Source organism: Ambystoma mexicanum, chromosome 1p (assembly GCF_040938575.1).
Source record: "Ambystoma mexicanum isolate Mex_15411 chromosome 1p, UKY_AmexF1_1, whole genome shotgun sequence".
NCBI classification, from domain to species: Eukaryota; Metazoa; Chordata; class Amphibia; order Caudata; family Ambystomatidae; genus Ambystoma; species Ambystoma mexicanum.
Genome location: NC_090921.1, coordinates 773,400,717 through 773,416,654, shown reverse-complemented (window position 1 = coordinate 773,416,654; position 15,938 = coordinate 773,400,717). Strand labels below are relative to the sequence as shown.

The following is a 15,938-nucleotide window of genomic DNA, read 5'->3' as shown; positions in this document are numbered from 1 at the left end:
ACGGCGGCGAGGCGCTCCCTGCTTGCCGCAACCCCTGTAGGCCTCCTGAGAAGAGGAGCGTGCCGCCTGGCGGTAGGACGAGCCACCGCTGGATCCATTGGAGGCACCCTGTCTGCCTCCGGAGCTCCGAAAGGGCCGTCGTTGATGAAGGGCTCCTAGGGCACGGGCCGTCTCTGTGTCCGTTTTTATGGCTTGGAGGGATTCGTCCACCGCCTTCCCGAACAAGTTGCTGCCGTCGAACGGCATGTCCAACACCCTGGTCTGGACGTCCTGACGGAAGTTGGTCGCCCAGAGCCAACCCTGTCATCTTAGGCAAACACTGTTGCCCACCTGGCGGAACCCGGTATCGGCAATATCGGTTGCCACAGTTATGGCGTGGTCCGACGCCACCTCGCCCTCTTGCAGTATTTCCAGGGCCTCGGACCTCTTGTCATCCGGCAGGAAGTCCAATATGGGGGCCAGCTTAAACCAGAGCTCCCTGTCGTAACGGGCCACGATCGCCAGGGCGTTGGCCGCTTTGATCGCCGTCGACGAAATGACCCGCCGCCCCATTGCGTCCAACTTCTTTCCCTCGCCGTCGGAGGGGAATTCGACGTCGAGGCTCATGACCCCGCCGCTTTCTTCTTCGCCGCCGCCGAGACGACCGAGTCTGGCGTTGGCTGGGCCCTGAGGCACAGGGGAGCGGTTTCGGGGACCCGGTACTTCTTCTCGTACCGGTCCCGTTTGGCTGGTGCCGTGGAGGGGTTTTTGAGAACCGACGGGCCCTCCTCCCAGATGTCATCGATTAGAGGCCCCGCGATGACAGTCTTCCTCTTGGCCTCCCGGCGCCGATAGAGGAAACCTTCCTTTTTCTGCTCCTCTGGGCAGAGCTGGAACAATTCGGACGCCCTGGCGATCATGGCGTGGAATGAGCCAATCTCGTCGGGCGGCGAGGCCCGTGCGACGGGAGACCCGTTCCGTCGCCCTCAGAACCTGTCGTCGAGCCCAACGCACTGTCATCTCCCGACTCGTGGGAGGATGAGGAGGGAACTGTAGGCCTTACGGGGGCGAGCGGAGGAGAGGGTTGAGTCCTCCGTCGTTTGTTCTGAGGACTACCCGACGGGCAAGGCTGCGGGTCCTCCGGCCTGGGCCGGGGAAATCTCGTCCTTATCTCAGAGCATAAGGACTGGATCGCAGACAAAATGGCTGCCGAACCATCCCGAGGCCTAGGTTCCGGCCGCGCCGGAAGGGAAGGCTGCTCTTCCTCGGTTATCTCCCAAGGATCTTCCTTACCGGATCAAACCTTCTCGAATTGGACTTCAAAGATCCTCACGGCCTCGGTCAGTTCCTCCTCCGAGGCTGACACCGAGCTCGAGGAGGCTACCGTGCCCCCCTTCGCTTCTTCCATCATGGCGGCCACGACGATGGGCTGAAAAGAGGATTCCCTTCTTGGCGGCAGGGAAACTCTAGTCCCGGAGGCAGTCTCCGCTGGCGGGGTCTCTGCCGGCTTGGCCAGAGTCGCCGCGATCGCCTCGATAGAGGCCTTTGCCTGCTGGGTATGGGCCTTCACCACCTTAGGTGCGTCCCGGGGTCTTCTTCGGGGGAGGGGCGACGCCTCGCTCCCCCTCTTCCGAGATCGGACGGGGCTTCTCCCGAAGCTTACCCGGGGTCTCGGACTTCCTCTTCCCCGAACCGGAGCGCTGGCTTGTGGTTGACGGTGCCGGGGAAGGTGCGCCCTTTCGGCACTCCCGGAGCCAGCGGACTTGCGGCGCTTGGCCTGGTGTTGGGCCCCCGTCGCCGGGGCGCCCGCACAGGACTTAGAAGCCCGCTCGGACCCTTTCTTCTTCTTCTCACCCGTTGAGCCCTGCTCCAACCAGCTGGCGAGACGGGATCGATGGTCCCTCATGGTCCGCTCTGACAAGTTCTTGCAGAACTGGCAGTCCTTCTCTATATGAGTCTTGTCCCCATGAAGACAGTAGAGGCATCGCAAATGTTCGTCTTCCTTAAACACTTTCTGCAGCCCGCATCCAGGGCAGCTGCGAAACAGCTTGGGTCCGGGCGACAAACTCGCATCCTGGGCCATCTCGAAGTAGGCCGCGAATCTTCTGGAATCCTCCAAGAAGTTGATTCGACGAAATCTTCACCCTTGAGGGGCGTAGGAAAATCCTGCAACGGGTAGCCGTTAACGGGTGTAGAAACGGTGGAGCTTGAGGCTCGATTAACTGAAAAAATGTGAAAATTCACCTGAAAAAGCGCGAAACACGCAGTAAAAGCTCGAGAGCTAAGCACGAGGACTCCCCAACACTTGAACGTGCGGTAAAAATCTGAAGATGGCTGCCAGAGGCGGGGCTTAGGTAGAGGGCAGTCATTGGCTGTGGTCAGTATGACACAGAGATCAGTGATTGGTTACTACTATGAAAGACAGATCAGAAACGAAACTGATACAGATTTTTTCTTTACAGAGGATTCCCAGCCTGATGACGGGGAATATTCATGAGCATGTGAATCCATGCCAGACCCCATGCTGGAGAAGTACAGACACCCCCTACCGGTCTTTACAGCGTCTCTTCCAAGTTCTTCTTCGGATTCCTTCGCCCAGGTTTCTCCCATTAATTCCAGCCTAGCTGTCAAACAGCAGGGTGGCTGTCCTTGTCGGACAGCCAGCCGGCCAATCACCTATGGGTGCATTCCTGTAACCAAGGGGATTAAGCACAGGGAGTTTCGGGCACCTCCCTCACTTCCTGCCCCTGCCAGACATACTGGAGCCAGAGGCATGCGTCACTCGTCGTTAAGCAGAAACCTGTGCAGTTCCCTCTGAGACAACTGCAAAAGATTTAAGACTACAGGTGGTTGGCAGTAAACCCAACTGGTAGCAGTCTGTACCACCCAGATTTACCTGGTAGCTGTGGCTGAGCTGTCAGACTTCTCTCAAGAAGAGTTAGGCAGTATACAGAGTATTCACAATAGGTCAAAAGAACACCGTAGAACAAGCAAACACTGACCAGAGCTTGGTGTAAAAGAGATATAATTATTTATTTAAAAACACATCTAGTTAAACACACTGGCACCAATATTAAGCAGTTCAAAAACACAGTCACTAAAAGATATACACTCCCTTCAACGATTATTAGACAAGTCTTAAGTAAAGCAACACTTATTTTCAGACAGAGGTGAGCGCTTAAAGATGGCACTGTAATCAATCGGTTAAAACGAGAGAGAAAGGCAGAGCAAAGATAGAAACAGATCCCAACACTTTCGGAAGAACACAGTAGGAGAAGAAGGCAGATTAAAACCATAAAGTCAAAGTTAACAAGGCCGGACCCACTTTAAGAGGCTCAGGAAGAAATGTGTCCAAGGTCACACGGTAGAAAGTGCCCAAAAGTCTCGCAAGGGTTTCAGAAAGAGTTGGACCAATAGAAAGGGACCAGTTAGATGGTCAAGGGGGCCAGCCCAGTCCAGAAGGTTAAGGGATTATTGTTACCTTGTAGCAATCTTTAGAAAGGGAGGCCTGGCGGACACGGTACCTTAAAAATGCTGAGAACGCTCCAGCGGGGGCAGTTGTTCCTGGCAGCAGGTGCAAGTCGGTGCTTTGTCCGGGGGAAGAGAGGATCTCGTCGTGGAGGAAAACAGGAGTCCGTTGCACTGCCAGGGAAGAAGCCAGCCGCGGAGTTCTCAAGTAGAAGGAGCGGTCCTTTTATTCGCGGTCCAGTGGTAAGTGGCAATCCGGTTGCCGGGGTGCTTGGCACGGGCAATTCGACCACAAGACGTCCTGGGATGCGAGCAAAGAAGGTAAACTGGTTGTGCCCACCAGTCAAGGGAAGAAGACTCTCCAGCCGGGAGATCTCCTCTGTCGTCGGGAAGTGGCGAGTCGGTTCAGCAGGGCTCCACCGGTGGTGTCGTCGTAGCAGGTCGGCTCAGCTTCTCCCTCGACGGATTTTCAGGTCCTGTGGCGACTTCTGAAGTTCCAGTCCACAAAGCCCTGCTTTTATGCAAGAAACCCCCATTCATTCAGCCTAGCTGTCAATCAAACATGCTAAGTGGTGAGCCGGCCGGCTCACCACTTGGGCCAATCACACAAGAGTGCGACTTGAGTTGCCAAGGCAACTAAGTCCAGGGTGCCTAAGCCCCCTCCCACACCCCCTGTGGTACCCAGGCAGAGTGACATCACTTTGGAGGGCTTCTGTGTAGAAGCCCGCCAAAAGTGGAACAACGGGCTCGACCTTTGGTTTGGAGTTACAGAGGCGAACACAAACGCCATTTTAAAACTGAGTTTTGGCAGAAAATACCAACCGGTGAATTAATATTAAATAAACAAACCGGCGGTATGTTAGAGGCTAAGTTAAAAAAGTATTAGCCTCGAACAAATGGGAAAATCCCATTGAGATATATTTGCGGTTGAATATAAAAAGTAGTATCCACTGCCACCAGCCAAAACTCGACGAGGGGGGGACGGGACAGTACCCCCTCGAACAACAGACCCAGGGGCAATCGAATTGCCCCTACCAGTACGTCCACAATATGATGGTTTGTACTGGTTCTGTTAGTAATTTGGGACTAGTAAAGCAATGGTGACTTTACATGCCCTGGGAGACAGTAGTCAGTCCCAGGGTATGGAGTCTATGGTGGAGGGTCACTATGACACCCCGGTGTTACTGCACGGAGGGTGCGGTGTAACACGCATAGAAAAACATATGAGACCCTATGGAGTAAAAGACCCCATAGCCCATGAAACACATTAACATTCAAAGGAACACCACACATGTCCAAGAGTGGGAGAAAGAGTCTCACTCTTGGCAGGAGAAAAAAAACAAACTCCAGAAATCCAGCAAAGCTGCTGGGGGACTCACAAGGTTAGGAAATTCAGCCTAAACAGAGAATTCTCCCTAACACTCGTGAATCTCGCCAAAGACAAAACGAACAAAGGGACCAAACCTGGTTTGGCACGCAGAGTAAATCTCATGAAGGACCATTCCAACAAAAAATGGCGAAAAAAGATGACCATAGCCATTTTGACAAAATGGGGCCCCATCAGTGCTTTACTGCAGCTGTGAACGCAGCCCGCGGTACAAACACACAAAGGTAGTAAAAGGTAAACCACTACCACCAGCCTTTAATTGTAGAAGGGGTAACAAAAATGTTACATGAGAAACTAGACAAAGGGGATACTAAGCAACCCCTCCAGCACCCTATGGTAAGATATTGTGTGCAGGGTCTAGAGAGTTGCATAAAGTAAGTAAAGTCACCAAGAGAAGGTATTTAAACCTTTGGGAAATCTAAGAGACTTTCCTGTGCCACTGCACTGAAGGTGCCATGTGTCACAATATAAAGATGATGCCTATGGAGTTTGTCAGACTTCATAACCAAAAGAAACATATAGAATTAAAAGTACAAAGTCCCAAAGTTCAGCAAAAGAGCTGGGGGTCTCCAAGGTGGGAGGAATTTAGCACTAAACTGAAGATTCTCTCAAACAGTGACCATCGCTGGAGCGGACCTTCCTGCATCAAGACGAGTGCCCTGAAGAGTCCCGCATTGGTGCCTGCTGCATTATTCCTCTGGAAAGGGTTGCATTCTGCTCATGGACCTGGCCAGAACTTCTCCTACACCTGCAGCTCCCGAGCCTCTGCGACCGGAACCAACAGTGGGAAAACCTAACCCCAGCGACCCTCCTTCGTCCTGCCAAAAATCAGAGTGTGTGTGGTGAATAGTAACTATACATACGGTTGTCCCCATTGCCACCCTTTAAAGGTTTGTGAAAAGTGCCCTCGAAAAGTTAGAAAAGCCTTTCACTCACCAGTAAACTCTTTGGCCAATCTTTTGGACCCATCTTCAAATCCTCAGGAACCTTCCCCTCTCTTTCCCCCCCCCCCAATTCCTAAAACTCTTTGGAAACTTTGAGCACAAGGCCTCAATTCCACATAGAATGCCCATGTGGGCAGGACAAAGACTGATATGAAAATGGATATTTCCCATCTGTGAAAGGTACAGTGAGCAAAAAGCAGATGGCTGCGAACTCTCAAAGTGGTTAATAACCACTGAACAGGTTATCATGCCGTGTTCTTTTGAGAGAGGGGCGCCCGATTCCTTTTTTGTACTCATTCCACATAAAGTTGGACTTTATAAGTTAGGGTTGCAATTCCTGTGGAAAGTTGGTGCTATAACTAATTACTTATGTTCCCTTTCAGGTACTGTGGGGGTGAATTGATTATTTTACACTGACTAACTGTGATTGTATATAGGTTTCATATTTTTAGTATTGTGTGATATTGCATGCTCCAAATCATGTTCCTAGTGTATTTTTATAACTTATTGTCCACGTATTATTCTTGACTGCTTCACCGTATGGACTCATTGTGGAACCCTGACCTCACTCACCTGTGTCCTCCAGGCCAGTCTAGAAATCCATTCCAACACAGGGGACACATCCTCTGGTGGGTGCCAATTGTGGGTGGAATGATGTGTGTGTGGGGGGAGAGGTAGAACCACTTCAAGCAGCATCGCTGGAGGGACAATCACAGCCACTCTGCAATACAAATGACATTTTACAAAGCCGCCTGTGTGTAGGCTGCATTTTCTTTGCAGGGCTGTGCGCTAGAAAGTGGCAAAGAATAATATTTCTCCTGCCCGTTTGGGGCTAAACGGGTGTGAGAAATTATTCCCCGCCACTCACTAGCACCCAGTCCCGCACTGAAAACAGCCTGCATGCAGAAGGCATTTTAAATATTATTTTAATCGCGTGACACAAGGTGCCGCTGCTGCAGGAATAATAACTACTGTCCGGCGATTCAAATGACAGACGGCTTTCTACTAGCAGCAGGCTGTCATCATTACAGGGCTGTGTGCTAGCAAATTGGTGGGAGAAATATTATTTCCAGCCAGTCGCTAGCAACCAGCTGTTAGGGAGCATTGCTAGAAATGTGCTAATTCGGACCCCCAGCAACTTTGCTGGATTTTGAGGACTTGATTTTTTTACTTGGAGGGAGTGCAACCCTTTTTCCCCACTCTCTCCTGTATTTTTGTTATGATTTGAACACGGTTTCTTTTCGTTGTGGAGTCTGACAAACTCCAAAAGGCATCATCTTTTACATTGTGTCTCTTGAATAAACTACTGCTTCCAAGAGTAAAGTGAAATTGACTTTACTTACATTTGTAACTTTCTAGATCCAGCACACACCATCTTACAATAGGGTGCTGGAGGGGTTACTTAGTATCCCCTTTGTCTAGCTTCTCATGTAACATTTTTATGTTACCCTTTCCTCAATGAATGGCTGGTGGTAGTGGTTTAATTTTAACTACCGTGGCGTGCTTTTACCACGGGCTGCATTCGCAGCTGCAGTAAAGCACCCAAGAGTGCCATTTTTGTCAAAATGGCACTGGTCTTTTTTCACTGTTTCTTTGTGGAAAGGTCCTTCTTGAGATTTACTCTGCGTGCCAAACCAAGTTTGGTCCCTTTGTTCGTTTTGTCTCCAGGGTGTCTGGCAGGGTTAGGAAGCGAGGGAGGTGCCCGAAACTCCCTGTGCTTAGTCTCCGAGGAGACAGGAATGCACTCCTAGGTGAATTGCCGGCTTGCTGTCCGGAAAGGCCATTAGCTACACAGAGCTGTATTTGTCCTCTTTTTAGGGGCCGTGTGGATGAGGACTACAATGTAACATGTACAGACAAAAATTCCACAACAACTGCTTCCTCTCTTTAAGCTAAAAGGTTATACCTAGTATCCGCCTGGCACTAGCACACATTTTCTATTCAACATAATTCCAGAGACAACTCAATCAAAAATAACATACACATTTGAATATTTATACATATATAAAACAATCATAATAAAACCAATCAATTATAAAAATAATTGTACAAATGGTTCACATAAACACATTTCTCTCAAACCACCATTTCATTACTGGTGTGTATGCATAAAAACACAATATATCAAGTCTTTGGTAAACAGATGTCAATCAAACCACTCCTTTTTAGGGGAGGATAGATGTAACACCTCCTTATCAAGGGAGGATCTACCTGTCAACACTTACAATATGTTTTTAGAACCAGTATCTATTTCAGAAATACATACAATACATTATTCTTTTGCATTTCTCATTGGTTCTGTCTTCAGGACACTGTTATTCTCGTCACGTAGTACCATTCCATGTGTTGCATACTTGGACCATAATGTGTACCGTACAATCTACAATTTAAAACAAACATACAGCTACATTAGTGACATCTCTGATTTTGTGTGTCGTGTCAGAGCAAATGGATATACTACGGCAAACATATCCTAATCATATTTTTATATAGCTTAGGGACTGTATCAATGAATTGAGAAAGGACAGCCACCCTGCTGGGTGACTGACAGCTGGCTGGAATGAATGGGAGAAACCTGCATAAAAGGCAAGGCTTTTTGGCTTGGAAGGCAGAGTCGACCACTGGATGAAGGAATCCGAAGAAGAACTTGGAAGAGACGCCTGCTGACACTTCTGGACCGTTGGTTTGCCCGATGAAGCCCTGCTGCTGTGCTAAAGCTCCGAATTTGTGAGAAGCCCTTCAAGGACGACTTCTCCCCCTTGAGTTGGTGGCACCAATCAACTCCAAAGTAAACCACCTGTACAGCCTCTCGAAGCTGGTTGTATTTCCACTGCATTTGCAGCTGGAACTGAAGAGCCAGGGAGAGGAACACCAGATCTTGTGCGTTGCTTTTAAGTTGGCCAAGAGCTCCAGGAAGATCCTTCGGACTCCAAGGAAGCAGGACTGACAGAGCCTGTGCCACCTCAACAGAGTGCTGGAACCCCATATGCAAGGAAAGCCCATCTCAACAGCCAAGCGGCCGCTGTGGTGCTATTTGCTGAGACGTAAGGAGCTGAATCCACGAAGTGCCACTGAATAGAAGTTGGTCCTTTTCTGTTGCCGACCGTCCCGTTGCAGTGCAGGAGTCCGCCAGGCGACCTTCCTCTTGTCCCCACGACCGAGTCCCAGGAACACAGGATCTGCAGAGCTGCACAGGAATAGAAGCCAGCTGGAACTGTTTTTCTTCTAACCAAAGGTACTGTAAAGTCTAAGAACATAACTTTTGTTGTGTAACCTCACTTGTTCTCAGTTGAGACTTGTCTTGGTTGCTTCTGTAGAGCTGCTACCAGCTTCTTTACCTCACAAGCCTAAACAGCTTGTGGCCCTACTTTGATTTCTTCTTTTCTACAAAGACTTTTAAAACATTGTGCAAGACTTTTACCTACCTGCAAGAATTGCTTCAGCTCACCTAGACTTTTGTCCAATTGACATTGGCCTGGCCTGGCCCCCTGAATGACTCTTCTTCCCTCTGACTGTGTTTTGTCGTCCTTCCAGGAAGGGGTTAACTTACTTTGCATTGGGGGTTTTCAAAAGTACTTACCTGCTTCAGAATATTTGTGAGATCTCTTGTTTTGTTCTAATAACCTTTTTCTTTGACATACTCCTAAGGACTGCCCTAAATGCAACAGTGATATATTAATGTCCACAGTGTCCAAGTCACCTGACAGTGTAGGAAGTGTGTGCGCCATCCCAAATGGGTACTTGCTGATTTAGAGAAACTAAGAGTGTGTATTTTGGAGTGTATTTGTGTGTTAATATTATATTGCCCCCTTCTGAAGATGGCTTACTCAAACTGACTTAAATATATTAATAATTGTTTAAGAAACCTTGTGTGTAAGTGTTTATTTGAATACTTGTCATAGTGAATCTCTGTAACTCGCCTACTGCTCACATTGACACCTCTTGAGATACGCCTGGCTGCTCAACACGCTACCAACCTGTGTAGTACAGACTTATACCAAAGGTTGGGTTCCTATTGTCAGGTGGTCAGGGTTGTTGTAGTGCACCCAAATGGTACTGCATACAATCTTGCCTAACACCAGCTCTGCAACAAAGCCTGCTGGAAGAAAGCCTTTACAAGGCTTTCTTCCTGTAGGCTTTGTTAAAATTGCAGGACTGTGCGATCCCGTTCGGATGGGAGCAATATTAGTCCCAGCCACTTTCTAGCACGCAGCCTGCATTGATAACAGAGCCTGCAGGCAGAAGGCCAACTAAATGTTCTTTCAGTCGAGAGATAAAACTGTAATTAATGCCGTTTTGTTAGCAGCAGCTAATGCTTATTTTTAGGCAATTGATTTGTGGGGGGATGTCAGCACTTGCATGTCAGGGTAGCGCTTACTCTGAAACACGAGACCCGTGGAGAGTTATCGCCGATTTTTACTTCAAAGCGTCAGCTGAAGAGTCATTTACAATGTGTCATTCGATGCCTTTAACACCACATTTGCACATAGAATCAAAGCTATTTCTTTTAAAACAGAGTTCATCCATGAGGTCCACTAGTTTAAAGATAAAAAGAAAAGTGTTTTGTGCTGGAACTTGTAGTCTTCCAATCAGGGTGGGGGCAACTCCTGCTAAAAAGAAGGTTGCTTTGGGTGATTTGTGTACTTTGCAAGGAAACATTTTACGACCATATTATTGTGGTTCTTGAAACCCAAAACAAATATTTGTACAAATTAGATCTTTGAAGGTATGTGGTAAGTTGCTTAAATTGTTACAAATCCTGGCTTCACTGCATAACCAAAGTGTGTGATCTTGGGCAAATCATTTGATCACACCCAACCACACTGGTAAGAACATAAATTCGCCTTTTATCCTTCAATTCCATCATGTTTGACGGCAGTGTCGGTGGCTGTTACGTGGTATGGTACATTTCTGATTCTGCACTTTCTTTTGGTTCGAGATACATCACATCTGAAGCAGGAACACTGGCCTAAACATCTAACAGCCATGAAAGCAGATGTCGCAGAGAACCACCAGAGCACAACCAGCCCAGCTAGCTGTGGAATGCCGCAGGCCTCGCAGAGACGGGCATGAACAGCCCTCCCTTCGAGAATGTACACAGTTCGGATGTTGCTGGCTCAAGTCCCAAGGTTGATAAGAGCCTGACTTGCAAAGAATCTGAAGTTACGAAATGTACTTGATTGCCTTTTCTTCGGCGAAATGAACTATTGTTATGAATACGTACGGCTAATGGGAGGAGATTAATATGTGGCTTTGCATTGTACATAAGTATGAGCCAGGCCTGGGAGGGGGCAGAGTCGATGCAGCCCTCCAGAGCCTGGTGTGTGTGTTAACATTACAGCACTTTTACAACCCCACTTCTGGCTTTGTGGGTTATTTGTGTCCGAGTGCCAAGTGCGTGGAATGCCTGAGACGGTGCGAGGGAGCTGGATTTGCACTAGTATCGGGGAGAGCAGGACGAACGATTGTAACATATGGTGCCGAAACCCGGGAGCTCTTCTGTTCATCAAGTGCACAGAGATAACAGCAATACAACGGGTAAGTGAAAACATTTTCGCGGACCCTGTTGCATGTTGCGGTAGTGGAATTTGGGGAATTTGGAGTCTTCAGGGACTCTAGGAATAATACAAAGATAGGGCAGAGCATTCTTAGGCACCTGTAATACAGTCAGAGCACCGGGGCGTGGAGAGTGGGTGTAGGGTCGATGCTGTAGAGGGCACAGAGTGGGAGGTCTGTCTGAAGGTTGAGTAAAAGAGGAATAAAAAGAGGAATAAAAGAGGAATAAAAGAGATTAAAGAATACAGATTACAGAATACAGTTTCAGTGGCAACATGGCAGATGCCGGTCCACTGACAAGGCAAGAGGCGGGTGAAGATCTGTCATATAAGTCGGGGGCAAGGGCTGTGCTGGAAAGGCTGAAGAGCATGTTGCACAATTGGGATGTGATCCCCCAGTCGGTACAAAGGAAGAAGGAGTTTGGGGCTGCCCACGAACATCAGTTACAAAGGGTGGTGAAGGGAATGGACAAGGGAGGAAGTGCTGAATCACAAGAAAAGGTACAGAGTGATCAGAGACGCTCAGATTTTGAAGTAATGCTTACACAAAAGTTCATGATCGGCACAAGATGGCAGCTGCTAGTAGAGATAAGGAGGGTGGTTGAAGGGAATGTGGAGGAAAGGTTAAGATCCGCCAAGGGGTGGGCAGACATTCTGAATGCAGCTGATGACGCATGGCTGAAAATGAAAAAAACAGTGTTAGTAAAGGAGGGGGAGGAGAGAGGACACAAAGAGGGGCAGGAATGTGAGGTGCCAGCACCAGTGCCTTTGGGGGTTGGGGTGGATGACGCACAACGCTGTGGGGATGGCTCTATGTATTTCCGAGAAAGGGAAGGAAGTGGGGGAAGATACCGGAGGGAGGACATTTTGGAAGAGAGAGATGCAATCACTTATTTGGCAAACGGGGTCCTGACAAAATGGGGGAAGGCATGTCCAGACAAAGGGGCAATAAATAAACTGAATTTCAGAAGGACAGGTGACTGTGCAGTGTGCACCTTAGACAAGGAATTGAACAAGATGATAGTGAAAGGTGTAGTGTCAAGCGAATACATGCCAGAGAATGTCAAATCATTACAAGACGCTTTCAGGGCATGTGCACCAGAGAAGCACATTGACAGGCCCACATATGAAGTTGGTGGTCAGTGTCAGCGTCACTTAATAGTGTTTGGGGGGGGAAGAGCAAAGCATGGTGAAGCACAATCAGTGGTGATGCATCTGGGAAGAAAGATGGTAACTGCATCTGAGCTAGAGTGGCCCGTGGCACCTGACAATGATCCAAAGCCAGAGCTAATGGCATCCATAGAAGATAAGGAGTGTCATTTGATGGAGGGGCCACAGCTTGAAGTGGTGGAGATTATCTTACAGAAGAGCAAGAAGCAGGATCAAAGGAAATGTGAGCGCCTCCTGGGTATTTGGAAAGCAGAGGATGAACTAATGATTCAGCTTCTCAATGCAGAGAAAGGGCAAGACAATGCATTTCAGTGCCCGACAGAGAGGGCCTGGGGGCCCACAGCAAAAGATGAGTGGCAGGAGCACATGGACATTTGTGTGGCTCAATGGAAGAACAAACAGAAAGAGGTGCCCAAGAAGGAGCAGTTCAAACAGATGGATGAGAAAGACACACAGTGGCAAGACTGGCTGTCATTTGTTCTCCATGGACTGCTGAGAGAGTTTTCAGCGACCAGGTATTCACCATGGAAGATGCTACTTGGGAAAAATATGACAAGCACTGACAAGTGGCTGCTGACACTGACTGCGGGTGCACCTAGGGAATGGGAGGTACTAGAGGGTTACTATCTATTGGAAAGTAAGGGAGAGTTTGACTTGGACAGTGCAAACAAACATGACAGGCACATGTATGTGGTGTTGCTGAATGTGAGAGTGACAGGGATGCTCAGAGCTGGAAAGGGCGGGACATGTAGTTATGTTTGTTTTAGATGCACTCTAGATTATGGCTGAGGTTAATAGGTGGCAGTGTTTATGCAATACAGTACAGTGAAGGGCTTTAGATGTGTAAAGACATAAATAAGCTGTCTTAGTTTGGTAATGTTTTTTTGTTATTTTTCTGCTTCTTTATTGAGTAAGAATAGTTTTATTACAATGTGCTTATGTAGAAGTAGTGCAAGGGTTTTCGTTAGTGATTGATGGATAAAATAAGAAGAGATGAAAAAAAAGTGGGCACATGTTACGTGGTACATTTCTGATTCTGCACTTTCTTTTGGTTCGAGATACATCACATCTGAAGCAGGAACACTGGCCTAAACATCTAACAGCCATGAAAGCAGATGTCGCAGAGAACCACCAGAGCACAACCAGCCCAGCTAGCTGTGGAATGCCGCAGGCCTCGCAGAGACGGGCATGAACAGCCCTCCCTTCGAGAATGTACACAGTTCGGATGCTGCTGGCTCAAGTCCCAAGGTTGATAAGAGCCTGACTTGCAAAGACAATCTGAAGTTACGAAATGTACTTGATTGCCTTTTCTTCGGCGAAATGAACTATTGTTATGAATACGTACGGCTAATGGGAGGAGATTAATATGTAGCTTTGCATTGTACATAAGTATGAGCCAGGCCTGGGAGGGGGCAGAGTCGATGCAGCCCTCCAGAGCCTGGTGTGTGTGTTAACATTACAGCACTTTTACAACCCCACTTCTGGCTTTGTGGGTTATTTGTGTCCGAGTGCCAAGTGCGTGGAATGCCTGAGACGGTGCGAGGGAGCTGGATTTGCACTAGTATCGGGGAGAGCAGGACGAACGATTGTAACAGTGGCCTGATGTGTAATACAGCACAATTTGTGGCTAACTTGCCACTCTACATTACAACACCATGCCTTGTTGGAGAACACCCCCACACAAGTGAGTTTGCTTCTCCCCTCCACAGTCTCTGAAGGTGCCCCTTTCCTAATATTTGCAGGGTTAGCCCCTCTCCTGCCGAAGTTTTAGTCTAGATGCGCACCGGCACCCTGTAAGCCAATTCTGTGAGGCTGAAAGTGTGAGGAGTTGTGTGTGCCACTGCAGATGGGAGTGTAGGCTAGTGTCAGGAATGAGCTCTGCACAGAAGCCCAGAGGTTGCCTCCCAGACTGTTCGCCCTCCGAGCAGCACACTTGTCTGTAACCTTTTCATAGCCAGTGTCTTGTAAACAATCTGGCAATAGTGGGTTACGGAGCACTATACTATTTGTACTATGGCAAGATTATGCATTTCCGTGTGTGCATCTATTTATTACCTTGCCAAGGCTGCTGACTGCGCTTTCAATGTTGGGGTGGTTCTTACAGCATAAGTTGGCAATGTGAAAATCAGAGCACTGTGTGCGCCGGAATACCATAAAACAGCATCATCAAAGAGTCTGGTGTGAGATAAAAGTAATGGGAATCACAAAATGCACCTGTATGCCATAGGTTTCAAAGAAGACATTTCCAACTCTTGGGCATCCCAATGATTTTTATTGTTTTGGCATAAAGTACTGCCTGGGACGGCGTGCACTCTCGAGCAAACATTTATTTTGATCTTTTGCTTGTTCCTTTGAAAATAGTTAATATCAAAATTGCTACTCATTTAGGTTGTATTGCTAATCAAATGATTTGTATTAAGAAATTTCAACTAATCCATTTTTCTAAACTAATGTATGCCATCAATATTATAGTATGCTTTTAAAGAAAATAAATATATAATATTTTGGGACAGTAGTTGAGAATGTGAACCTCTGTCATAGATGTGAGTCCAGGAGGTAGATAACATAGGAGTTGATGCAATTCGACATTGAGATGTAAACATATTTCTCACCTATATTCATGATGCTGTCCTTGTCTGAGCTGAAGAATAGCCAGTCGTAAAACAATGCCAACTTGGCATTGGATGCTGCAACATTGGACTGAAAAAGAAAGCATTGGTTAAAATTGATCTATGCTTAAGAATGCATCTTGTCCTATCATGTCCTCCTATTACCTCTAGCCCCAGGATTGTCAACCCTCGCTAATGCTCACTGCTCCGATCCACGCTCCTGCCCCTCTCATCTGTGCCCTTAATGCATTCTTCTCCTTCCTAGCCCCAGGCTGTTTGCGCCTCCCACCGTTTCCTCCCAATGGATGTCCCTGTTCCCAAATATCTGTCGTCCTCTCCTAATACCCATTTGTCCCCATTCATGAAATGTGTACTTTTACCCCTTTGTCCTGAATTGTTGGATCAAATGCTCATTATGACAACCAAAACATGCCTCTGCATACTTATTGGCCTCTGTCCCAAAGCCTTTCTACCAAAAACACTTTGACTGCACTCTATGTAGCAATGTATCCATCCACTCTTGGTGCTCAATACCAGGAGGACAGCTCAGTGGCAATGTATTTGTCTTGGAAGCAAGACAACCGAGCATCACAGGTTCGAAGCCCGGTCCCACGCTTAGAGACTGATCTCCGACATTAGCACGATAATACAATTAAATACCCTCTTCTTCAATGTTGCACTGCCACCTTCCAATAAACCAACTTCAGTGACCCTCCCGTCAATATATCATCCATGGCCTCCCTGCTCCAAAGCCCTTCTCATAGTTTACTAATCTCCCCTTTATCCATACTTCTCACTGGTCCTTTCACACCAAGCAAATTAATGA

The 15,938-nt window shown here is 47.7% G+C and overlaps 1 protein-coding gene across 2 annotated transcripts in view; it reads right to left on the bottom strand.

Moving 5' to 3' along the window:
- Positions 1 to 15,938, bottom strand: part of INTS3 (integrator complex subunit 3) — a 1,800,341-nt gene that overhangs the window by 1,255,487 nt on the left and 528,916 nt on the right. For both annotated transcript variants that reach the window (XM_069651244.1, XM_069651252.1), the window contains exon 11: positions 15,116 to 15,203. In XM_069651244.1, coding sequence (XP_069507345.1) covers positions 15,116 to 15,203 — 88 coding nt within the window. The remainder of the gene's footprint in view (positions 1 to 15,115; positions 15,204 to 15,938) is intronic.